The 26,658-nt window shown below is 36.5% G+C and overlaps 1 protein-coding gene across 2 annotated transcripts in view; it reads left to right on the top strand.

Moving 5' to 3' along the window:
* The window catches only part of GXYLT1 (glucoside xylosyltransferase 1), a 32,360-nt gene extending 6,459 nt beyond the window's left edge, over positions 1-25,901 (top strand). The window contains exons 2-8 of one of the 2 annotated variants that reach the window (XM_068401367.1): positions 2,753-2,845; positions 12,151-12,325; positions 13,419-13,544; positions 14,540-14,791; positions 21,994-22,117; positions 22,425-22,597; positions 24,111-25,901. In XM_068401367.1, the coding sequence (XP_068257468.1) occupies positions 2,753-2,845; positions 12,151-12,325; positions 13,419-13,544; positions 14,540-14,791; positions 21,994-22,117; positions 22,425-22,597; positions 24,111-24,272 (1,105 nt within the window). In that variant the 3' untranslated portion in view covers positions 24,273-25,901. The remainder of the gene's footprint in view (positions 1-2,752; positions 2,846-12,150; positions 12,326-13,418; positions 13,545-14,539; positions 14,792-21,993; positions 22,118-22,424; positions 22,598-24,110) is intronic. The other variant, XM_068401366.1, reaches the window with a different exon arrangement.
* The last annotated feature ends 757 nt before the right edge of the window (positions 25,902-26,658 follow it).

Raw genomic sequence — 26,658 nt, 5'->3', positions numbered from 1 at the left:
GCACCAAAATGCTCAACCACGTGCTATGTGCACGCACGTCTCTCTAGTTTCTGGCACTGCAGGCTCATGGGCCCGTATGATCTGTGACCACCTTTTCATTTCCTGGCACTTGGACCTCTCTGCACATGCATGCACGTGGAATGGAGCCCCCCTTCACCCAGGAAGACAGAAGGTGAGCTTAATAAGGAGGATGGTGATCAGGCACATAACACGGCCAGTCATACTGACTGGCACCCTGTTTCATGTGACTGGATCCTTTTCTCTCCATTTTTGCATTCTCATTCCTCCCCAGTCCACCTTGATCCTACAGTGAGCCCTGCATCCCTTGCGGGCAGTAACCCCTGTAGGCAGTCGGTAAAGTGGTCTGGAAAGCCTCTCCTGTTGTCTCATCTGGTGGATCTTCTTCCTGCCCCATGGGCTGACTGCTCTCCTACATTGGGGCTGGGTCAGGGTGTTCCATGTGCCTGGATTAGATTGCTGTGTTTCCTTCAGCTGACGTTATTTTCTGCTTTCTATTTGTGAAGACTGGCCTTTAATCACATAACCTATAATAGATGTGAGCAAAATATCCCTCCCTAATGCTGAAGGTGACTATTCCTGTCTGACTGGTAACCTCTCTCAGGTAACAATGACTGTGCCTGTTTGATAAACAGATAACAGTGTATCTCCCTAGCTTTCTAAAGCACTTGTGGTACTTATTTGTAGTCTAAGCTTTTCTCAAGTTTTATTTCAAGTAAAAAAAAGTCTTCATGAGTGGCATTTCAACAATCTTCTTGTGAATAGCAAGAAGAAAATGCTGTCCCATGATTCTAGTCTCTTAATACTTTGTTTGTGAAAGCTTTATGGAATATGGTAGCGTATGGTCAGTTGAGAGAGACTTCTGTTGGTGGGAAAAAAGTCTTAGTCTAACATCAGGTAAATTACATATATATGTATCCTAGTGACATTTTTGTTTCAAACATGAAATTTATGAATCAAATCCAAGGCTGACAGCCTTGTCATCATACTAAACAGTATATTGGAAAGGCCTAGTGTGTCAGAGAAATGACTGGCTTTGGCATTAATTCAAGCTTGCCTCTTGCCTTGGTAGTCTGGATAGGACAGTAGCTCAAGGCAGCTAAGAAAAACACAGCTCTTTACAGCTGGAAGAGGAATCCCCTGTAATAATAATATTAAGATAATAATCTTCCAAACCAGAAAACTCTTTTTGAGACTAGTCTTTTATCCTAAAATTAATGAGAAACAGTTACTTCAAAAAGGTACACAGTGGAGATGGTAAAGATTGTTCTTCAGATAAGCGCGTGGTCTTAATGTGCCTTGAAGTTTTAAAGAAACTTCAAAAGCCACAAAGATTAACGGAAGAAAGAATCTGGCAGAGAGAACTTGTGGTTTTATACCATTTACTTTCCCCAGAGGAGTGCAGATATCCCAGTTACAATCTACATTGTCCTTTTTTGTACCTGGATATTTGTTTGTGGAGACCATTCTTAAGTCATGAGATAAAATTACTTGACTAATTCTTGCAAACTCATGTATCTACAGGATACGAGGATTTCCTGCAATCTCTACCAGAGAGCTGCTCCACCCCCCAACACTTAGTGAGGCTTTGTGAAACTGTGTTTATGAAGTCATTTTTCTCAAGTGTTGAAAAAAGAAGAAATTACACAGCTTGCTATTTTTGATGCTACGTTAATCTATTAAATCTGGTATTCGCAAAACATTGGCCTTTACAAATACCAGATAGCCCTACCAGGATGATGATGATTAATTTCAAACTCGTGAAGACAGCTTCCAGTAGAGTTCTGAGCTGTAGTCCTTAAATACCTTTTAATCATCAAGCTTTTGTGTGGGTTTTCTTCTTGCACATCTTTCATTCACAGATACAAACTTTCAAAGGAGGATAAACACTATTGGCATTGTGTCACCAGGGCAGGAAGAGGGAGCAGAGGAAGTCACTTAAGAGTATACCCCTTGCTTTGCAATATTCTACTTGCTCATTTAAGATTTTAAATCTTGATTTCTTCACCAGAACCTTTGAAAATACACTTCTATTGCTCTTTTAAAATATTTCCTATATTACTGTTGCATAAAATGTAGTGGTGGACTTGTAAAACCTGCTTTTTGTTGTTAGTGTAGCACAAGTCAATAAATCATTAGTCTCGTCATTAGTATGGAGAAGGAAAATTTGCCGGATGTGGTGATTATTTCTGTATTGCATTTACCTCTTGTTATGAAACAATGGAATTTGTTGGTGCTGAAAAGCTCTGTTTTTTCTTAAAAATCAGCTTTGCAGGTTTGCACCAGAGCCATGGATGAATAGGGGTTATGTTTAAATGGACAATGTAACTTTGAAAATCAAATGTTCTACTCGCTCTTCTGCTTGAAGTAGACAAAGGTATTGCAAAGATGGAGTTCTTTCCAGCAGTAAGTGTGGCCATTCACTCTACCTACGGACTTACACAAAGCCAAGAGCACAGAATGACCCTCAAAAATTCCAGCCCCTCTGTTTTTCTCACTCTGAAAATATATGGAGAGGAAAGGCTAAAGGATGGGGACCATTCTTCCTTATAAAGATTCCTCCTGGCTGGCACCTAATACCTCCTCTTTTGTATTATCCAAGTTCCATTACATAGCCAATCTTCGTCCAGGTAATTAACTATTCAAGTTAATGTATGAGGTAGAAAGTAATCCATTTAACTTTGCCATAAAATCAGTAACATTTATATAGGTTATTTTTCTCTTATTCTGTTAGGTGTAAGAATTTGTCTGTATCTTTCTGGAATTCCTATTGGATGCTGCCCTCTGATGTTTGTGGAATGAACTGCTTTTGGGAAGCTGCTTTTAGGTAGGATCTGTTATTAAATAGTACTTTATTATTTGATTGCAGACAGGTGTAGCTGATAGAACTTTTTGCTGTTTAGCAAGGTTACGAAGCAAAATATTTTGATTGATTCACATGCATTTCACCAGCTTATATTATGGTTACCTTTAGCTGGTCTTTCTCCTGTTCTATTATGTTTTTAAAATTGTAGACTCAAGTGTTATTGCAAAGAGTAGACTTTTTTCAGTTACGTTGCTTCCTTAAATAGAGACTTGCGAACATTGGTAAAAAGCCTATCTGAATATAGTCTGAAAAGTTACTGATAAATTAATTATTTTTGATAAATAAAACTTGCTGCACAGTAATACGCATGATGTAACTTGTAATAAAAACTGGCACATGTGCTTAGTAGTTAAGTTTGGAGGTTTTTTTATTCAAGTTACATGTTTTATAGAATTTGAGAAGGATGCTTCATCCAAAAGCACTGAAACAACCATTTTTAGAATGTGCTTTAAGATACAGTATGTTAAAGCATAGACTGTGTCCTTAAAGTTGCATCTTTAACAATAAGTTTAAATGTTTTGATGTGGCTGTTCAGATGCTTTAGGTTGTCGGATTACAGAAGTAGCTTGAAAAGAAATGGAAGAAGCCTTAAGCTACTTGACAGATATGTTCTCTAACCTGCATAGTTCTCTTCAGTATGTAACTAAAGTTGGAAGTTAACTTTTCTTATATTTAACATTTTAATGATCATCCTTTGATATGGTTATTTCTTCCTCTTAGTCTGAAGCTTGAATATTTCTAGGGAAGCAAGGGGGAAAAAAAAGTGTAACTTCACAAGGCAATGTATTTTTTTTAAAATATGATTGTGAGAAAGACTAGATCTGACCCCTGTTCCTCTCTGCTTGAGTGCTGTCAGTGTTTTTTAAACTCATCACTTGCCAAGAAGGTACTTGAAGAGATGGCTTAGATTGATTTTTAGTCTGTTAGTGAACTGCAACTGTAACTTGAGACTGCTGCGTCTTTCTCCCTGCCCTTGGTAGCCGATGTGTCATCCTCTTTTGGCACAGGGATTCATCTGACTTTCGCTTTGGCAGATTTAGCTGTCTGAATGGGCTCAATTCACTTCCCCCCGCCCCCCCAAAGGTTAGCTTTTGGGAGTTTAGGTTTATGAAGTTTAGCACAGGGAGGTAAACCAAATGTCAGTGCTGTTGTGGTGGAGGGCATAGGAGCTTAGCCTGTGCCATGGACATCTGAGCCAGTCTGAGAGTTATGTAGTACGGAAAGAGGAGAGGGTCTCGCTGTCTTCTGACCTCATCGCCCATGATGATGTCCATGAACTCTCCACGATACAGTGTAATGCACTAAAATAGCAGAAAACTTCCTTTCTCGATTTTCTGCCAGGCTTAAGGCAAGTGGGAACTTGGAACCAAAAGTGGAGGAACTCCGTGCAGTTCCTTTGCACATACCTTAAGCTGTAACTTGTATTATTCTATTAAGAATGCCATGCGTGGCTGTGAAGACAAGTCTGTTGAAGTACTGAGTTTGATTTCAGATTGAGTTTGATTGAGGTTGATCAATATATTACTACTAAATTAATCCCTATATGTTGTGCTGATGCTGGTGCTTCTTGAATACCTGAGTGAGCTGCTCTAACTCCCACAAACTTTATTTATTTCTTGCTCTGTTGAATAAGTTCAGTTGGTTTCAGAGAGGTGCAGTGAGTTTGTGTAAGAGAAGAAGTGGGGAAGATGGCAGAGAGGAGGAGAAAGTGCTCCCTTTTTGGATGTCAGCAAGGAATTACAATGGCTCAGCATCTGAACCTGCCACCTGAGCCTGATTTCATTCTATATGTTGGAGTAACACAGAAGATAGTTGCAGTTCAGTTTCAGCTTTGGATATGAGTTATATTTTCGTTTAACTCTCAAAATATGTGCATTGTACTAGGTGCACTGAGAAGTTGAAGGGTTTAGACCTTTGATATCATTTTATTCTTCAAACATGATACTTAGTAGTTGTTCTGAAGTTTGCAGTCAGATTTTTGGAGGAAGAGGAATGAACTTAATTCCATGCAAGTTTATTAACCACAGCAAATGAAGTCTAGCATTCTTGTTTTCTGAGATTGTATGTGTAGGGCCAATTCAAGGTTCTTCATGAAGGTAAATCCTCTTGAAAGCTTTTTCTGTGAAGAGGCGACATTGTGGTTCTAAATTGGGTATCTTTTGAAATAAAAAGGAGTGAGACTTCTACCGTAGTGTCTTATTCCAAATAATTTGATCCTGGGTTGACTAAGACTTTGTGTTCTAATTAAGTGCAGTTGCTGCAGTGAGGGGCAGAATAAAGCTGGACTCTGAAGAGATTGGGATAGGGAGAGGGATATGAGAAAAATCTAAGAGTTACGTATCTTATTGAAATCTTAAGCTAGCTAACTCCACTGCCTATGGACATGCCAGCAAAATAATGGGAATTCCAATGAGTTTGGTTTTAATAGAAATGGCAGAATCTGGTCGTTGAACTACACTAACATTTATCTTGAATCTTCTATGTGGCCTGGTTTAATCCATAAAAAGAGAGCAACACTATTTATCCAGATCATAAATCAGTTTGTGAATGGAGATTCTGGTGTTCTAGTCTTGCTCTTTCAATAAACTAACCAAATGAGTTTCTTCAGAGAAGCAGATCATATAGCCGGAATTTCTTTGCCAATAGTAGATTCACAGAATCACAGAACCACAGAATGTTAGGGATTGGAAGGGACCTCGAAAGATCATCTAGTCCAATCCCCCTGCCGGAGCAGGATTGCCTAGACCATATCACACAGGAACGCGTCCAGGCGGGTAAAGTTTAACTCAATGTTAGAATGTCTCCTTTCTCTTCACCAGTGAAGTTTTCCAAACATTGGAAGGTACTCCTTCAGCTTTTGGATTTTTAAGTCTTTTTTTGAAAAAAACTTAGCTTGTTTTCTCTGTATCGAATTTGAAATTCCAGTTAGCTTTTTTCTCCTGGATATCAGAACCACCGGGGTTTGTTTATCCATGAGAGAGAAAGCTTGGCATAGACATTTTTGAAGTGCAGCTTTCTATGTCATTTCCTCTGAGTAGCTCTAAGTGTATAAAGTGTGAAGTGACAACTAATGTTCTGTGGATTTGTAAGCCTCAAGTTAGTGTAACAGAAGAGTTAGCGACCTATAGAGGAGAGAGGTGTGTATGTAGACTTCAGTATGACTCATGCTATAGCTGATTCAACATAATTTGAAATCAATGAGCTCTGAGCAGTTGCTGATTTTAATAATGGATAATAAGGATCTTGTCTCTAAGTTAATTAGTGTAAGCTCTATTGCCTGTGCTGTATGTGGGAAGGATTTTGGAGCTATTCTGCCCACAAATTTTTTATCACCATTCTGATTATCAACATTATTGAATCAGAATGTCTTGTGTCGTGCTTTTGGCACAGAATATTTCTTGTTAACTTTTGCATTGATTGAGGAAGCATGAGATCACTTTTACATGCAGTGGTATAGATTTTATCAAAAATTTACAAAATGCTGACAAAGATAACATGACGCTCAGGTTTCACATGATCTAGATGATGCGTATCTTTTCTGGTACACCTTTTAAGGTGCCCAGTGTCACCTAGCAGGTATGGCTGCTTATTTCCTACTGAGAGTCATTAAGACGAAATTCTTAGGGGTTGTTATTATGGCTATCTGACCTGCCTGATTTCAGTTGTTGTATGTTGCTTCTAAGGGGGTTTTAACTTGTATTGCCTATCAAAAGAATAAGTGGCACTTGTTTTTTTTTTAGTAATTTGAGGTCCTGGTGGTGTGGATATATTGAGATGAATTGTGACAGTCCTGAAAAATAAGACTTCTCTGAACTAGCTAGGTCATTGGAGGATGTGGCTTCAGACTTTTGTAGTAGATTTTTAAATGACTAATATATTGTAACTTCAAACCTAATCTACTACTTGAGTTTGTAGTTGAATAGACGACATTTGAACATCATATGCACTGGTATAATCAGTATACTTTTACAAAATAAGCTCCGATTATGACCTGTTTTTAATTCAGTGCAGTAGCAGAAATTAAGAAGCTGAGTAAAAACTTGAATTTTCATCACTTTCAATCCAGATAATTTCTGTAGTTACCTTGATCCCACTTCTTATAAATGTGGGAATGATTTAACAGTTGCATTTTAATCAGCATAGGCCTTGTTGCCTTCTCATTCTATTTGCTTTTCTTTTTCTGGTGACTAAAGGCTGCTGGGTTAGGCTCCTTAATGATCAATTGATTTAGATCAAACACAAAACAAAGTGATATATTTAATTTATTTTTACTGTCCCTACCACTGATGTGTAACTAGCATCCTCAGACAAATAAAGTTCTCTTATTTTGTCCTTAATCACTCAAATCCTGTCATGGCATCTTGCTCATTATATTCTATTGGAGCATTCTTTGCTCTTCCATTTTAATCACCAGAGGCTTTTTTTCCCCCTGCAGAAGCTAGGACTCCCACATTATCAGAGATTTTTTTTTTTAATTCTTTAGAACTTTCCATGTTAGTCTATTCAAAAGCCTTGCTAAAATACACTATTTGTATTTCACTCTATTGTTGCTTTTTCCAGCTTCTCCACTAAGTTCTCCCACACCAAAATATCAGGCTACTAGTAATTAGAAATGTGCATATAAAAATCCTCATTTGTATGTTTTTGTTTTCTATGTTGCCTCTGAACAGTTTTTTGAAAGTATCTCCTCACTTTTGAAAGTGTCTTAACACTTTCAGAACCTGTATTTGAGGTCCAATAAGGGTATTGCTCTGATAGCAGAGCTGTGATACTCTGATACCAAACTTGCTCACGTTCAGAAAAAATTACAGTTTCTTGTAAAATACATTTTATTTTGCTCATGGTCAGCTCTATTACTGAACTGCTAAAGAATCTGTATTGTTGAATAAGCTTGTCATTAGGTCATGCCCAACCTAGGCCTGTCTAAATGAACAGGTTTTCTTTCCCTGTCTTCTGGTGAGGTAGTTGCATGATTAACTGCAGTGGAGGGAAGATGGGGAAAAGGGTTACAGAGGCTGTGAAATTCAGGAAGGAGAAGTAGAGAAGGGAGCAGTTGAGGGTCGATAATTTTGAAAGGAATTAGGGGAAGGACCAAAGTCATGTAGACATAATACTGAAGAAGGGAGTGAGACGAGTCACGGCATAGATAAATGGCTCTGTGATTGTGGGGCGTGTGAATATTGAAGGTGAGACTGCAGAGCTCAAGCTGATAAACTCTGCTGGACAGCTTAGATTTCATGCTGCTTCTAGTGGCAGGAGGAGGAAAAAGTGATGAAAGATGCTGGCAGCGGAGGATTAGCACAAGAGGTATAAGTGGTTAGTGCCCCTGGATAAAGGTGGGGCAATGATTTCCCGCTGGGAGTGAAGAGAGGTGCATATGTGGGGAGAGGAGCGGCACTGAGGCCTGGTTATTAAACACGAGGCTGTGATTGTGAAACGGTTGAGGGCCCCAAGAACAAGGAGGATGTTGTAAATACCTTAGACATTCGACTAACCTAGTTATATAAATAAACAAAGGGAGTCTTTTTTTAATTTAGATGGGTATATCTCACTTCAGACAACTGGGCCTTGAAAAGATAGTTTCTAATTAGGATGGCTGTATTTCACTTCAGACAACTTGGCCTTGGGAAAACAGAGGCACAGAAACCTAAAGATAAGGGAGTTGCAACAGCTGCCTTGAAGGACACAGCCTACGTGACCTACGTGATCCCTGGACTGAGTTTGCGCAGAAGCAGGGGTCAGTTAGCGAACACAGCGAGGAAGACTATAAGCCTTCATCTGAAGACCCCTGACGACCACCAGAGAAAACGACTGCGCATGCGGAACGGACGTTTACATATATTAATGAGTTCCAGGAAATCTCATGACTATGCAAATGAGTTATTGGGAATCTTATGACTATGTATAACTTTATGGTATATAATCTCTGAAAATCTGCAAAATCGGCGGAGCACTCATGGTGGATAATCCCCAGTGCTGCCCAGCGCTGCAATAAAGAATGCCTGCTTAATAACACACTCTGGTGTTATTGAGTTTTCTTTCGGACTCCTTACACAGCCGCACCTAGCTTCCCACTTCGGTGAGGAAAGTTAGAAAGCAAGGGGGTTTGGAGATCTCCGATTTTTTTTGTATCAATTGCCGGTGGTCTGCATGCAGGGAAGTCGGTTGCAGCTTATAATTGCTAAAGGATGTCTCTTCATGGAGTCGGAGTAAGAATCACGATTCTGGAGTCTCATAACTTCTCCAGCTTTAATGTCTCTGTGAGACCTAATATGTCTCATCCCTGTCTTAGCGGATAGTCCCCAGAGGGAACAGTGGCCTGTTCTTTCCAATGGCTTCTTGTTCCATCTGCTTCATGCTTCAAGGGATAAAGCTTTGTGTTGTGGACTTAGAGATCTGAGTCCAGATGTTCCCCATATTGTGCCAGCTGAAATTCAGTTGTTATTAGCATTTTCTAATATTTTTATGCCTTTTCAAAAAACTGTTTTTGAGCACAGCTTTAAAAAATAGAACTCGTGAAGTCAGAAACTCATAGAAGAGAGATTGTGTGAATAAAGTGACTAAAAGCATAATATGATCAGTCTGGTTTTTGTTGTGTGGCTTGAAATGTTCTTTTATTCGCAGATGTCACTAGATGTAGAAATAATAAAATACAGTCTTTGAATCTCAGTGCGTTCTAGAGTTGCTTTGGCATAATTTTCATCAAACCTTATTCATGGAAAGCTGTGTGTTACATGTGGTTCAGGAACTTGACTTTCAGCTATGCAGTTTGTGTAGGTTGTGCCCTTATCACATGACCTTGCAATATCACTGTAGGCCCTCATGACTTCAGGGCTTAATTATTGTAATTCCCTTCAGAATGGATTAGTGATGAGGCTAATCTGCTGCTTGCAGCTTGTTCAGACTGCAGCAGTGTACTTATTCGTGGGTTTAAGCTACCCTTCTCGCATTCAGCTTGCTTTGTGTTTTTTACATTAGCTACTTACTACATGGTGTAATGTTTGAATTAGCTTTATGCATAAAGGTCTGAATGGGCATGCCCGGTTACATTTAAAGATTCTATTTTATATTTTTTTTCCTGTTAACCTGAAGTAATTTTTCAGGTTTTGCTGCCAGACTTATAAAAGGTTTCAATCTGTGGATTAAATTATCTGAATGTAGACGTCTGCATATAGGTGACTATGTCAGGTAGGTCTTAAGCGGTTGTTAAAATTGAAAGAGCATAGAGAATCATCCAGGTGACTGGCCGTTAAGTTGCTGAGAAGTAAATGACTGGTGTTAATTGAGAAGCACTTGGGTATCCTAGATGTCTTCTTAAGGACTAGTAGATAGAACATGATCTTTGAGATACCCAGTCCTTTTGGACTGGCACCTTTAAGTCAGGTGGGATATTCTAGAGCATATTGAATAGCACTATACCTATGTTAAAAAAATTGAATCAAGCCCTAGGTATTTCTTTGAAATAAGATGAATTGCTGTCTACGCTCCATATCCTGCTTACTAGATCTCCATTGGCTTTAATGAGACTTTGGGTACAATCTCATATGTTAGCATCTTCATTTAGGTGTCTTCCATTCCTTAAAGAAAAAAAGGCATATGTGCATAGTATCTTTTGTCAATGTAAGGGAAAACGTGTATGCATCTAAATGTGTTTCAGTTACATAAATTGTGTGGAGATTATGTGCTAAGAATCGCATCTGTTAATTTCTGTTTTGAAGTGTCTCTGTCTTTGGCAAGAATGGGTGGTATGTTTGCCAAGCATTTCTCTACTGTTACCAGTTTGGGAAAAGTCTTTTCTAACTTCAGAAATTTTTTTGTCTGCGTATCTTGGAATTAAACTTGTAATTTAAACCGTCAGATGTTCTTACTTCTATTAGCCCCTCTCCTCCCGTAGTCCGTGTGTATAGCTCAAGCGCAGAATACGGTTTTGAAGATTGGCTTTGAGTTGACATACGTTTAAAACCTTTGAAAGCTTTTCTGACTAATTAAATATATGAAATCCAGGAGAAAACATGGTTTTAGGTTTAGTATGCCCACTGTGTTTGCCACCAAGCTAATGATATTTACCCGATGATAATTTTAGCCTATTGTATTAAAATGATGAAATAGCTTTTAAACGTACCCTGTATAATAAATACCAGGCACTTCTCACCATAACTGTTGGACAGCTGTCTTCAGGGAGAAATGACATCTCGATCGCCACACCTTGCAGTGGTTTAGCCCCAAGAACATGGGCCGTGCATGTGGTCAGCATTCCTGAGGATTTTCCAGAACCGCTGGAGCACCAGGACATCCCACACAGCCATTTGAGCTGTTAGCTTCACTCCCTTCAAAACGAAGTTGTACTTCTGCAGGATGGAAGGAGAGGAGAAAGCTCTTTGCATTTTGCCAGTGTTTAGAAGCCCTGAAGCATGGGTTTGACAAAAGGACTTGCTGGAGCAGAAAATTGACAAAATGCCTAGGTCACTTAAAATGTTATTAACTGAATTTCTTAAAAGTAGAGGTTACTGATTTTTGTTGTTGAATTTAACTCTGCTATGTTTATCATGTTTACCTATTTGTGTACTGTGTCCAGAGGAAAAGGAGAAAATGGACTCAGGTATAGACTTTAATGTGCTGTCAACCTTTCACGTTTCAGTGTAACTTCACATCACCTTTCTTTTAATATAGCTATTTTGATGGAATTCCTTGCTAGTAATTGGTAGTAAGACTACTAAGGAAATAAATGTTTGTTTGTTTAGATTCTCTATAGCTCTTCCTTATCTTGTTCCTCCCTCATGGGCTTGGGATGGTGGGAGTGAATATGAGAATAGTTCAAGTTAAATGTAAGTCTACATACAAGGTGTAATGCTGTAGTTTTGCATGTTCTATTTGAGTTATCCTTTGCTGGTTTAAATGGGTTTATGGTTTTTGGGTGCAAGCTGGAACACAGGAGGTTCCACTTAAATATGAGGAAAAACTTCTTTACGGTGAGGGTGACTGAACACTGGAACAGGCTGCCCAGAGAGGTTGTGGAGTCTCCTTGTCTGGAGACATTCAAAACCCGCCTGGACGCGTTCCTGTGTGATATGGTCTAGGCAATCCTGCTCCGGCAGGGGGATTGGACTAGATGATCTTTCGAGGTCCCTTCCAATCCCTAACATTCTGTGATTCTGTGAAATAAGATAAAGGATATTTTGTTAAATTACATACTGCAGTAAATAGTAGAGTTTTTCTTTAAGCCTGTGCTAGGAATAATGTCAAATGAAAAAATATTTTTGTATCAGATACAATTACAGGAAAACACATCCTTCTGAGAAAATGCATCTCGCAGTGGTTGCCTGTGGTGAGAGACTGGAGGAAACAGTTACTATGTTGAGATCAGCCATTATTTTCAGCATCAAACCTCTCCAGTTTCATATTTTTGCTGAGGACCAATTGCATGAGAGTTTCAAAGACATAGTAAGTACCAAATAACTTATTTAATCAATTTGTAGTACAATTGTAGTAGTATGTAACAATTTCTCTGCTACTTGGGTAGTAATTGTTGGATATAGTGGCAGAAATGCAGAAGCCTAAAAATAAGGCAATATGCAAGTCTTTTGTAATGTTGGATGGGGATTTTTGTTTGCTTGTTTGTTTTTTTTTTCCTGCTGATAAATGCCAGTTGCTGATATCAAAGTTTCTCATAGACACAGACCAAAACTTCTGATTTGTCACCTTGAATCTGTTAAATACAAACCTGATGTTCTGAACACAAACCAATTATCTTGTGTGAGCTTATTTAAAGTTGGTTTTACAAGAGAAAATAGAGATCTATCGTTTTTTGTCCCTATGCTTACAGTAAGTATGTCAGCCTTATATTGTCTAAACAAAATGGAAATGGTAGATATGGTTATGTCTAATTTTAGCAACTTCCACTTAATGAATATAACATTATGACTGGAATGGCAGTATTAGAAGCTGACTAGTATATAGCTGTGGAGGATTTTACTGGTTTTGTGCTTAAAATGTCATACTAACTATGACATTAGTATGTTATACATACTCATATATATACACTAATGTCATACGAGCAGCAACTGTGGCAAAAATTGGGTAAGGTTATTTTAAATTGAGAAAGACTTCATTGGTATTTCTCTCGTGGAAACTAGTTAAGAGAGGAAGAAGTTTTATCTAATGTATTTACTTTTTGCAAATACTAATGTATTTACTTTTTGCAAATACTAATGTATTTACTTTTTGCAAATACTAATGTATTTACTTTTTGCAAATACTAATGTATTTACTTTTTGCAAATACTAATGTATTTTACTTGCTCTTACTTTAGTTATATGATCTGATATGATGTGTTTTCTTTATAGTGGCCTGCAGGTGCCACTTTATGTTCAAGTATTTTAAATAGTTGACAGATTTTTGTGGTTGAGGAAGCATTTAGGTTATGGAAGAGAGGTGTTGCAATGGTGGTCAATTATCAGTTTGAACGGGGGATTGATTGATTTCTTGTAATAGAATTGAACTGAAGTAATTTTTGTGATATCTTCTTTTCACATAGCTTGATGACTTCCCCTATGAAGGCAAAGTGAATTACACATTATATCCAATAACATTTCCAACTGAGAGTGCAGCAGAATGGAAGAAACTGTTTAAACCATGTGCTTCACAAAGGCTGTTCTTGCCAGTAAGTTATTCTGTAATAGGACAATACTGAAGTCTGTTTACGAAGCATCAAGCTGTCCTTGTTAATCTAATTTCTGCCTAGTTTTAAATGAAGAACTACTATTCCTAAAAGTTACTTTTGTGACATCCTAAAAAACCTCAGAATTTAACCTTCTGTAGCACTAATACACTATGGAATAGAAGTCCTTTTCCCACTTGCTGCATTATGGTGCAGTATCCTCAGTGAGTGGTGTAGGTCATGTCATCCTCTCAGAGGTAAGGATTTATCACACTTCATCTGCTCATTTACTTGGAAAGCTGCCTGCATGCACAGGTCTGAGAAGTGTTAGAAAAAATGAAACAAGAAATGGGCTGTCGTTGCCAGAGTGTTTTGTGCAGCTTTTTCTTTGCTGATCTAAGACAGTTCAGAAATCATACTTCAGGCTAGGTGAATTATAACAGTGACAGCCACCATCCCTGGAGGTATTTAAAAGACATGTAGACGTGGTGTTTAGGGACATGGTTTAGTGATGGACTTGGCAGTGTTAGGTTTACGATTGGACTCAATGATCTTAAAGGTCTTTTCCAACCTAAATGATTATATAATTCTATGTCGCAAATACTGTCTCTTCTGGGGCTCCCTTACACCTCTCCCTTGTTTGATTAGATACATAGGAAAGCAGGGGAACAGGAGGAAGACAGGAGCTCCTGTTATGGTAATATTTCACCTGGTCTGTGACCTACTCCTGTGGAGCCCTGGTATATAAAATATAGACTGAGTGCCTTTGCATTACTACTCTATGTAAAACCTCTGTTTCACTCTACAAAAATTCTCCAAGATGAGAGAAGAGGGAACAATGACAAATTTATTGACTGCAAACTGTCAGTCTAAGGTGTGTTTATTTGCATATGACAAAAATGTATTAAACTTTATTGTGTAATGGCAACAACTTCTGTTTTATGAAGAGAAGCTCAATAAAACTTAAAAGTTTGGTTTTAAATTTATTTCCTTCACAGTTAATCCTCAAAAATGTGGATTCACTACTCTATGTTGATACTGACATCCTGTTTTTGAGACCTGTTGATGATATTTGGTCTTTTCTGGGAAAATTCAACTCCACACAAATTGCTGCAATGGCACCAGAACATGAAGAGCCTCGTATTGGGTGGTATAATCGTTTTGCTAGACATCCCTACTATGGAGTAACTGGAATAAATTCTGGAGTCATGTTAATGAATATGACACGTATCAGAAGAAAGTATTTCAAGGTATGTCTGTTGCCGTTATTGCATTTTCTGTGATTTCACATCTTTTAATGCTAATCTTGTTTCAAATTCATGTGGGACTGTATTTTTCAAAATATTTTTATTGTAATTGGAATAATGCTGTAAAAATACGCTGTGTTTAAAATGGTATCTAACTTGTGTTTTTTAAATGTCATTCACTGTAAGGCTTGGAATTCCTGAATTTCAAGTGTGCTTGATTGTTTTGATTTTTCTTAGTTCTGAGAGATCCTGTGACGTGATACAGTCTGCTGTAAATTACATTTGTCAGTACATATTCTAGTATTTTTTCTTCACTGTAGAGATCCCAGAAAACAGTTAATGTATACTGTAAACTAACTTTAAAAATGTGTGTAGTAATATGACCAGGAGGTGGTGCTAAAACATTTAGTAAGTTATTTTAACTGGACTGTTTCCAAATTTTGGTCTTTTAAATTGCAACCAGGTGATTATCACCTTAAGTATCTTCTGATTTGCTTTGAAGTCAGAGTTTTTGTAGAGAAATAAGTTCATCATGAAAGTACTTACTAAAGGAGCACATGCAGCAGCAGAAATGGTCGTTGCTTCACAGATGGGAAGTTTTTTTATATACTTGAAACACAAGTACAAAAGCAGTGCTATGTGATTATGCTAGGGAGAAAAGTACATCTCTTTAAGATAAGTTTGATTAGGGAAAAATAATCATGCAGTCAAAAACTATTGGAAGGTGCACCCCTAAGAGGGGCAATATAAACTTGCAGTAGACACTACTGCTTCTCCCCCATTTCCAATTTAAGAAAGATTTAGCTTTCATCTTAACATTCTTGCTATGTATTTTTGTTATGGAAATACAGAGAGTTTAAGAAAAATGGAGAATGGATTATCTCAATTGTAGTTAAAGTAGAAAGTTTCAGTAGCTGTAGTATATAGCTGTAGTTTCCCCAAGAAGAAAACTTATCTGTATATATCAACAGTGGAATCTTGCATTGTTTACTTTGTTATTTGTTTGTTTTCTTGATTATAGCATCTGGAGAAATGAAAATATTAAAAAGTATAACAAGAAAAATATGGGACTGAAAACTGCATGTATCTTAACCTCTGACAATGTATTTCTGTGTAATGAATTATTTTTAGTGTGGTAAACTCTGAGATAAGGTTGGTCTTTTATTCATACTGTGCCAGAATTCTGTTTGGGCTTCTCAGTACAATTTATTAGTTATCAATTTATTGGAAACTTTATGTATTTTTACTAAAAACAGAGTTAAAATTTTCAAAAGTATACAGATTATGTAGGATACTAAAATTGTCCTTCAAATTAACTGCAGTTTTCTCGAGGACAATATAAAGTCCTTTCTCCTTAACACCTAAAACCAGTGGCTTCTTAAAATTTAAGTCTATATATACAGATTTAAGTAGATGAAATAATTTGTGAATATTTTTAAATTCAACATGGAATATTGCCCCTTTCCCATGGTACTAGAGGGCTGGAGTATTTTCCAGGTCCTGAAAATATCTGCTACATATTCCTGTTGTTGCCATGTTGTGTATTTATTATGCAATGAAACATGTTAGATTGCTAAACCAAAACCAGCCTTGGAGGAAGTGATTTTTTTATAATTGCTTTTTATAATGGGGTAAATATCTGTGATTTATAAGACCTCAGCTGTAAGGCAAGGCACAAATCCGTACGCTTTTCTCATGATCCTGCTGGCAGACTTCAGTATACCTAACATGATGTACAGTTTCTGTCTAAGTTGGCCACTGAACTTGTCTGTAGTGAGGAAGATTGTGTCATAACTAGTGTGGGGAATTGAAACAAAAAAAAATCTTGAGTTGTCCTGAAAACATTCATCTTAATGCTCTTTCTCAAATTGTTCAGTATGTACTGTACTAAGCAAGTCTGCTTGATGAGTTGCAGGCTTAGCATTCATACAATTAAGGGAAAGGAACTGAGACTGGAGTGAGCTACCCAGTGCTGTGCAAGTATACTAAATATCCAGAATTATGAAAGGGCACTTGAGAAAGGGAGGCAAAAACAGAACAAAGCTTCCCAATAGCAAAGCACATGATTCAAAGCCCTTTTTGATGGCTTTAGTTAACAAAAATAAAAAAGACCAATTAACCCATTCCCCTGCTCCACTTCAGTCTTTTTAAATGTTAGAAATACAGCATTTTCTGCCCTTAATCATTAGTCATCATTCTTTGGCATCCTTCCCAGGGCTTTACTGTCACTTGAAACTTAAGACTTCTCCTTCAGTGTCTGATGCATATATACTTCTAGCCCTCGCTTTTGCATGTCTTCTGAACTTCATATTTGTCCAGGAATGCATGTGTGTGCACTGTGGCTATTCCTCCAACATTTGGGACTAGTGGTACCCATCAAGAAATATTCTTTCACTCTTGGTTGACAGTAAGAAGTAAAAACGAAAACCTGTTTTTTTTGGAGGTTGTTTGTTGTTGGTTTTATTCTTGTGTGTGTGTGCAGCTTTTAACATGTTGCTGAGAAGTTATTTCTTGCATGAAATTCATCTTTTTCCTTCCTTTCCCATACCTTTTTTCCCCCCCGCTTTCATCGTCCTGTACATCTTCACTGGAGTCTTAGTCTGATTATCTTGAGCAAGAAACACAGATACAGTGTTTGGATGCATGACGTTTTGACATATATGGATTTTCTGGTTCAGCTGAAGCCTTTTGAAATGCCTTCTTTGGATACCCTTCTTGATTTAAAACCTTGCCCCAGTATCTTTCAGGCCCTTGAGTAACAAATGCTGAGCGTTTAGCTGTTGGCACTCATTCCAGGTGTTTTGCCTCTGTATGTTTCTGGCAGGTGTAATGGTTGCTATTTGTTCAAACTTTGAATCTGTAGAGCTAAATACTTTCTCCAGTGAGACTAGCTTGCTAAGACTCCGCATTAGACCTTATTGCCAGTGACCAACATACTTACCAGTGGAGACTTTTTGGTATTGGAAGGCTCAGAATTGTTTCCGACAGGAGACTACCTCCTGATTTCTATCCTCCTGTGACTGTCTAGTGGCTAGAGCGCTTGTCTAAACGGTGGAAGTTTTGGATCAGGATATTCCTCCAATACAATGGATTTAAAACTGTGAGTTCTTTGTCTATTGTAGTTTCTTCAGCCTGAAATTACAGGGCGACCTGCTTGAGGCCTTTAAGCATCTTTCTTTTGTTGTCACATTGATTTGTAAGAGTCAGGAGGAACGAGAAGATGAACAAATAAAAAGAAGAGCCAGAGACTTTAGCCAATGGTTATAGTGCTCACCTGGGTAGCAGAAAACCTGTAGTTCCATGTATTTTATCCACTTATTCAAGCCTCAGTTTTCTCAGGATGTCAGTCCTAGCTGCTTGGCTGTCACAGAATCACAGAATGTTAGGGATTGGAAGGGACCTCGAAAGGTCATCTAGTCCAATCCCCCTGCCGGAGCAGGATTGCCTAGACCATATCACACAGGAACGAGTCCAGGCGGGTTTTGAATGTCTCCAGAGAAGGAGACTCCGCAACCTCTCTGGGCAGCCTGTCTGTAGTGCCTAGTGGAAGTTGTCACATCTGGTCCTAACTATCTTATTTGTCTTGTGTGTTTTGAGACTCTCTGTATACATATGGTACAAATATATGCGTTGTATAGATACATATATATGCACAGGTGTATACATATATACAGGTACATATGAATGCACATATATGTTATTGAATATAGTGTGGTCATTAAACTGCATAACCGGCCATAAGACTAGAAACAGTAATGAAGCTTCTGATGGATAGCGCATGCCTGTTGTCTTTGCTAAGCAGCAATTAGAAAATGGGAATGTAAAACATGCAAGAGTATTTAGGAGTTAGAAGAAGTAATAGTAGGTGAGGTTTTTTTTTGTATTCGTATACATATAGATGTAGATACTTTTAAACTCAGAGACGTAGCAAATACCTCAGATATGGTGTTTTAACAAAAAGTCCTAGACCAGTGAGGCTTTGTGAATAGAGAACAACAACTTTTATAAAATTTATTAAGAAACGTAGTTGTTGTGATGCCTGAGATGTGGGCAGTCACAGAAAGGAATGAGCTTTTAGAAAATCAAACAAGCCCCAAACAAAATAACTCCAGATAGTGTGTGCAAAGGAGAGGTTCATGGGTATGCTTTAGAGAAAAAAGAGATCAATGTTCAGAGAGTTTCTATGACCTAGGCCATTGTACACTTTTTTTTTTGCCATTCAGTATTGGTTTGGCCATAGTTCCAAGAAATATGGTGGGCCTGTGCAAAAGCTAATTGCTTCTAAAAGGAAGGTTCTCATCTCTTACCAGCTGCTTTTCCCTGCTTTTCTTATTCACTTTGTCCTAGCCTCTGGTATTTGTTGGTCCCTTCTATGATTCAGTTAAATTTGGTAACAGTAGGAAAAATAAATCTTTCTGCTGGGTTAGTGAAGTAAATCAGCTCACAAAAACATCTAGTAAGTGTTAGCACTACACTGTTAATGCAAGAACAGGATAGGGTCATGTAACCAGAAGGAAGAGGGCTTGCTCTTATTTGGTATTAAGGAAATTTAAATTGGTCAACTGTTTGTGGGACACAGCTGCAGCTTGTTTAGATATTGCTGTATGATTTGAGTATTTTTCCTCAACTTTGTATTTTCTTACTAGAATTAAGAGAGAGAGGTAGCACTAGGTTGCTAAAGGCTGAATGTGACAGCCCTTGTAAGTCTGACTTCAGCCCTGGCCAGGCAGAAGTCTTCTGGGACAGAAAACAGTAATGGCCAAACTAATTAAAACACAGCATCTAAACCAAAGAAACATGTAGGAGAATATTGTAGTGTCCTTAAGTGTATTTTGTTCTTACACATTTTTTTCCACTCAAAAAAAAAAAGGAATTTTGAGGGTTCGTAAGAGCCGGTATATATCAGCTTGATGGCATCTCAGAAATGCCCACTACCATTGTGGGTTTTTTTTTCTTAAACCTCTTTAACCTTCTTTGCAACTTGAATATTGGAGAGGAGGTTTATATTCTGGAAGTCCCTAAGTTATGATAGAGTTATTTGTCTCATATTTACTTGAGTAACTTTTGAAAAGCAATTCTGTCATCAATTTTGATTGAACTTGAACATTCTATTTCTTATGCTGTTTGACCTCACTACAAGTTATAGTAGAATTTTAAAGAAGGAGATTGTATAACTGTTCAAATAGTTTTTCTTGCTCTGACTCCTACACTGGTTTCAATATACATCAGTGCTAATAAATTAATATATAACTTTTGTCTATTTATGCAAAGGTTGAAATATTACAATTTCCCATTCTTAAATCTGATAGCACTATTTGTCAAGTAGTGTTGCTTCTGGACATCTGGCAATATGATGTATGCTGTTACCTGCTTTGCATCACCTTGGGATATACTCTAGATTTCACCGCTATTAAAACTATACAAGTTAAATGAAAATTATATGGAATAATGACTTCAACAATTTAAAGTGGTATTTCTATGGGTTGCTCTAAAACTTTTACTACTGTATATTCTCTTATGATTATCCTGGTATCAGTGAGCTAATTTAATTCTGTTTTTAATTCGTAGCATTGAGTCTAAATTTAAACCTTAGGTTAATATTCCATGGATAACAAAGTTCAGGTGAGGGAGTAATCTTTACCCACTGTGATTCAGTCAGATTGATTTGCTTTTTGGAAGGTTTTAGCTTGGTCTTAAGCCTGTGTTTTCTTTTGTTTAATCACATTGCGCTGAGCCTAATGATAATTCTTGCTAAAGAAGAATTCTCTTGTGCATTTCTTATGCCTGCTCTCATCGAATACTTGCAAGCAATCATAGTCATAAATTTTTTAGGACAGAAGGGACTGTAATATTCTGTTTGGCTTCTTACATAATCTAAGCTATAGATCTTTTTTGTATTAATTCTTATCTGACATCTGATAGTATTTCTTTTTTTTAGTCTTCATTTCTGAAAGCACTTCATATTTGATGGCTGAAATGATTTGAGGAAAGTCTAAAACTGAACTGCTAATTTTTGCACTTTCGAGTTTGTCAGTGGAAAGCTCAGAGAAGAAAGTCTTTGATACTATAATTCTAAACCTGAATGTTTTGCTCTTGGTCATCTTTTCTGTTTCTTAACATGGTGTTTCTGTATACAGATCCCAAACCATACTGGAGTTCTAATTAGTTGTTTGTTTTTTTTTTTGGCAACTTGGTTAAAAAGAATCAAGGTACAATCCTGTACTTGTTCAGGAATTTTCTTGCTTTGGGACTTACTGATATTCCATCCTCAGTCTCCCAACTGAAGTAGAAGGTACAGAGTGAGCAGCTTTGTTCCTTTTCTGTTCTAGTAGAGCTTAAATGTAGTGTAAAGATAAGAAATTAGCTTTAGAATATATAACCCATTACACTGCAGATGGTAACCCCTTTGGTAACGTGGAGTTCGGTGTAGGCCAGCTTACTCCAAGTAGGACCTCCTCAGCCAAAACCTTAGAAGAACTCCTTCTCCTCCTCTGAAGTGATTTTGCTAAATCAAGAATTTGAGAATTAAGTTTAACAGCTGTTAGTTTAGAGTCTACTGCCTTTTGCTAGTGAAAAGTTGTGCCTTTGCTATGGAAGTTCAAGTTCAATAACTAAAAAAATTAGTTCAACTCATTGAAAATTCTTCTGAAAACCTTTGAAGGATTTCTGTATTTTTGTACACTGTAGCCAATATTTTTATCTGTATGTGTTTGGAACTATTTAATAATTAATTTTATATTGATCTGTTTTGAATTTTTGAATTTAACTTTAAAACCTGTGTATATTATCACTCTGTGATAAAGACAAAGTACATGAAGTGTGAATATTTAAATAGTGCCTATCTACTTGCATGCATCACTTAAATGCAGTTTTTGTGTTAGATCCTACTGCTGTGTAAGAAAACCATGCTATTTCTTAGAACTTTGGTTTCAGATGTTAAGACAAAAATTTAATGTGGCTGTTAAATAGAAGTAGGAGATGCATTTAATTTTCCTTGTAAGATAATAATTACAAAATAAAGCATATTGGAAATGTCCATAACACTTTTCCTTAGATGTGCTCATTTGTTTAAAAGGAAGAAATTGTCCATATATTTGAGATTTGTAACTTTGAAAAGCAGATTACTGCAATTCTGTAGGGCATTTCCTTCTTTATAGGTATAATTATCCTGAATGTGTGTTTTTTTGCTTTATTTTGTTTAATAGAATGATATGACACCAGTCCGGTTACAGTGGGGAGAAATTCTTATGCCACTGCTGAAGAAGTACAAGTTGAACATAACATGGGGTGATCAGGATCTATTGAACATTATGTTTTTTCACAATCCAGGTAAATCCGCATTGATTCTAAGTGTAACATGACAAAGTTGATCTCTTCGATGATGTTCAAAAATCCAGGAAGATACTCTTGTAGCAGACTTTTCAGTGAAAGTATTCGAGGGACTTTTAACTTCTTTCGTTTTCTGGAAGTGTTTACTTTGAGAGACAGCGTTGGAGTTTGCTAGAGTGTCATTAGCTGTTGGGTTTCAAAACAACTACAGACATGTATGAAGCAGCCTTAAGAAAAAAGAGAAGATTAATGTATTTCCTGAAAAAAAATTTGATACTTAATCCAGAGTTCTCATTTTTCTGCACAGAAAGTCTTTATGTCTTTCCTTGCCAATGGAATTACCGGCCTGACCACTGCATCTATGGAAGCAATTGTAAGGAAGCTGAAGAAGAAGGTATATTTATTCTTCATGGAAACAGAGGTGTTTACCATGATGATAAACAACCAACTTTTAGGGCTGTCTATGAAGCAATAAAAAATGTGAGTGTTTTCAGCATTATACTTGTGCAAAGTTATTTTTTCTTATGTATTTTTATGTATATGTGCTGCATGTATTTTGTAGGTTTTGTTGATACTTACCTTGACTGCAGCAAAGTAATTTTTTTCTCTTTTAAGTGATGTTGTGTGTTTCATCAATTTTTTGTTTACTGCTTGTGTATTCCTTTTGTGACAAGCATCTTTTGAAACATGGTGTAGGCTATGTCTAGGTTAGGATTCTAAAACATTGCTTGTAGTTGTCAGTGTCTGTTTAAAAGGGTTTATTCCCATTCCTTTAATAAATACATCTGTGTGAGCATTTGGAGATCACCAGAAGCATAATTTTCCTGGAGATTTTAAAATGCGGGAAAAAACCCTTCTTCTTCCTAAAGTTTGTATGTATTTACTGCAACATTTTAACCTTTAATTGTAGCTAGATTTGGATCATAGAAATTTTTTTTTATATGGTGTTTTTCTTTTTCTAGAGATTCAGTGTATTAATATGTTGCTGTCCCTTTAAATACTAAGCACAGTAACTTCATTCTGCAAATAAGTCATCTAATAAACTATTTATCACTACATCAGTATACTCACTGAAGAGCTGTAAAATTTAGCACTGATGCACATTTTAATGTAGCAGGCTATTGTGTGTGTATAACCTTCAAAAATCAATAGTATATTTTAATGGTGCTTTATTACATGTTGTCATATGGATATAAAAATGAAGAAAAGTACTTTTGGGGGTCTGAGAATACATTGCAGGGAAAGTGAATGTGTTTCCATAAAAATATGATTTCTTTGTTTCCTTTGAGCATTGTCAAAAACAGAAGAAAAAATTATTTCTATTTATTTATTACCCCATTTGGTTTATGAATATGTCAGAGAAAGTATGTAAAACACTACTGATTCAGTAGTAATAAGATGAACAAAATTATGTTACTTTGAAATGCTGTTTTAGCTTATCATTTGTTAATAAAAAATATTGCACTGTTGAATTAATAACATCTTTATTTCATGTCAGTGTTAAATATAAGATGTGTTTGACCATCATTCAGTTTAATGAAACTTCAGTAGTGCCACTTTTCATACTGTTGTTTCATTATAATTTGATAAGAATTGTATTCCTTAAAAGTTATATGTCATTCAATAAAGTTACTGTTCAACAAACAAATAACCAGAAATCATTTTAGGTCTGTAAATTTTTAATTTAATAAGGTAAATTTCCTCCTTGTCTGTCTGGATGTGTTCATTGCTTATGTTTTGTTTGTTGTTTTGTTTGGGTTTTTTTTTTAAATCTTGCTTGTTAGGCTTATTGAAAGCATTAGAGAATATTCTTTGTGATTTAGAGGTGTCTTTCAAACATTGCATTCAGAAGCTGAGTTCTTGAAAACATTTAGTAAATCTATAGAAAGCAAATACAATGTTCAAAGGCATTTTTATAAAACTCTTTAATAACTCTGAATAATGACACTATTCCATATGGACCTTAAATCTGCTTTTCTTCACTTCTTTACAGTATTCCTTTGGGGATGATCTGCTTCATTCCCTGTTGCAACCCCTAGAACTGGAATTACGGAAAACCACGCATACATACTGTGGAAGAGTATACAAAGTGTTCGTAAAGCAGCTAACAAAAAGCGTAAGAGACTTGTATGCCAGAAGATCAAAGGGAAGGTGATTTTTAATTCAAGCTGTTAAATCAAGAGACTGAATTAACATACTGGTCAAAAGGTGCAAAAATTCTAATATGTCTTGAATTGACTCTTAAAGTGCCCAGATAAAAGTTTACTAGCATACATAAAAATGAAGAAAATATTCAAGTAATGAAGAACAGGAACTTTTTTCTGCAAAGGTGACTTTTTGCTCTTTTGAAGTTTAATCACTGCTAATGTTTGTCTCGGATCTGGTGATTTGGGTGTTACTGGCTTCTATGGTCAGTAGTTTTAGTCTGCATAATTCAGTTATCTAATGATCAAATTAACAAGGAAGAAATGAGAATGGCTCTATTTGGGAGTGTACCTCATATATTGTCTAAAATTCTGTTAAACTGTGAATGTAGCAATAACTGAGTCAGCAGCACTAACCTCACTTTAAAGGTGTGAGCCTTTATGTAAACTAAGTTGTTTACAAGTGCAGAAAATACTCTGTTTTCAAAAAAATGTGATATAATCATGGACAATCTGTATGTGCCTTTATATGTTCATCTCATACATGTTGAAGTACTGTTTTGACAATCTTGTTTTGCTTATCTTAGATGTAAACTGCACACTATAAATACGATTTTCTGAGAAACAAATAACTAGTATGTGATACTAGTTTTCTCTGTCTGTAGATACAGAGACATTTTAATACACAGCTTTTGTTTCAACATTGTTGAGCCATCATGGCCGACAGAGTTGAGGTTTTTTTTAGCAAAAATTCAGTATGAAGTTGTCTGTCTTACAATACTTTTTTAAAAATTACATGGTTTTGCAGCTTTGTAGGGCATTTTGGAAGTAGGAAAAAAAAAAAAACCCCACAGTGGAAAGCTGTTGCTGTTGTATTTCCTTACTAAGAATCATTACCTGATGATTATTATGGAGTATTTAGTACCTAAAAGTGAAGAGCTGTAATAAGAGTTCTGATGCTTCATCAGACTGTATATTAGATGGATTTCTTAGAGAAGGTATCCTGTTACCATATTTTTTTAATAACATGGCTTTAAAATAGTTTTGGGGCATACCCTCAACTACATGAATGCATTACTGTCAATAGGGTGATAGTGATTTACAACAGGTAAGGATTAGGCTTTCTTTAGTTATCTTAGTGAAAAAAAATGTTCTGTTTATGTAATACAGATTTTTTTTTCAGAGAAAAACATGAAGAAAAAGGCTGAGTTCTAGTGTTACAGTAAAATATTATTTAAACTTGCATGGTATGAAATGTATTTGTAAAGTGTATTTGAACTTGGATAAACTAACTGAGTGAAGTCTTCATAAAGTGAGTTTTTTGGATTCCAGAAAAGTTCCTGTGTGTTGAAAATGGAGGGATCCACTCACTGATTTGCACCTTCATTCCAGCCCCTTTTTAGAAGCTTAATTTTTTGGCTGTTTCTTTGTCGAAAGCAGGCTGACTCTGGCTCCCAGATCCATGTGAACTGGGTGAATGCTTCAGCAGTAGAAAAACACACGCCATTGTAAGCAGAGTTTATATTCTGCTCCTAATCTCCCTGCTGGCTCAGGGTGTAAACTTCTGGGATGGAAACTAGAAAGCAGTCTGCCTCGCATGTAGTTATGGTCTCGTCTCTTTGCTATGTAACCTTTTGGAGTCTGAAAATCTAGAAATCTGTGTGAAGGTGAATACTGTTATTGACTGATTTTACAATATGCAATGCATTATTTTTTTACATAAATACTGATTTTTATATCAATTTGTCTTCAGCTTTTTTTTACTTGTACTGTGCGTTTGTATTTAAAAGTTCTCTCAGCCCGTTTTTTGTGTTTGTCTTTGCAGAAGCTTTCAGGTTTGAGTTGATTTTTAGTACGTTGTATGCATGTGAAGATACTGCTTAAAACCCAATGAGCCATTTTAGAAAAAAAGTGGAATGTGAACATTAGCAGCAACCTTTCAACTTAAATTTCATTTTTTGTGGGGGATTAGAACAAAAAAGGTCAATATTGAAGCTTATAGGATAAAAATTCTTACTTTGTGTTTATTTCAAGAGATGTTTACTTAGCATATTACAAATAGGAGAATATACTGCCTTATGCTATAGTTTTTGTTTATTTTTTAGTAATATAAACTTAAATTGCTCACCTAAACTATCCATTCCCAAGTAACACTCATGAACACTTTAGAAAACTTAAACCAGCAAGTGCTTAGTAGCTTCTGTTAAGTAACTTCGCAGAGTATTTGTCTGTTTCAAATAAATTTTTAGTTCTGTAATCCCTATGTCGTAAATTTAGAAAGATGACCTACCTTTAAAAACAAATTTGACTTACAAAGAAACATTTGGAGACAATAAGAAGACTGGAAAACCAAGTAGTGTGATAGAAACCAGTTATACTCTCAAGCATTTCAATACC

This window comes from Nyctibius grandis, chromosome 5 (genome assembly GCF_013368605.1).
Source record: "Nyctibius grandis isolate bNycGra1 chromosome 5, bNycGra1.pri, whole genome shotgun sequence".
NCBI classification, from domain to species: domain Eukaryota; kingdom Metazoa; phylum Chordata; class Aves; order Nyctibiiformes; family Nyctibiidae; genus Nyctibius; species Nyctibius grandis.
Note: the sequence above shows the minus strand (reverse complement) of the source record. Positions and strands in the feature narration are given on the sequence as shown.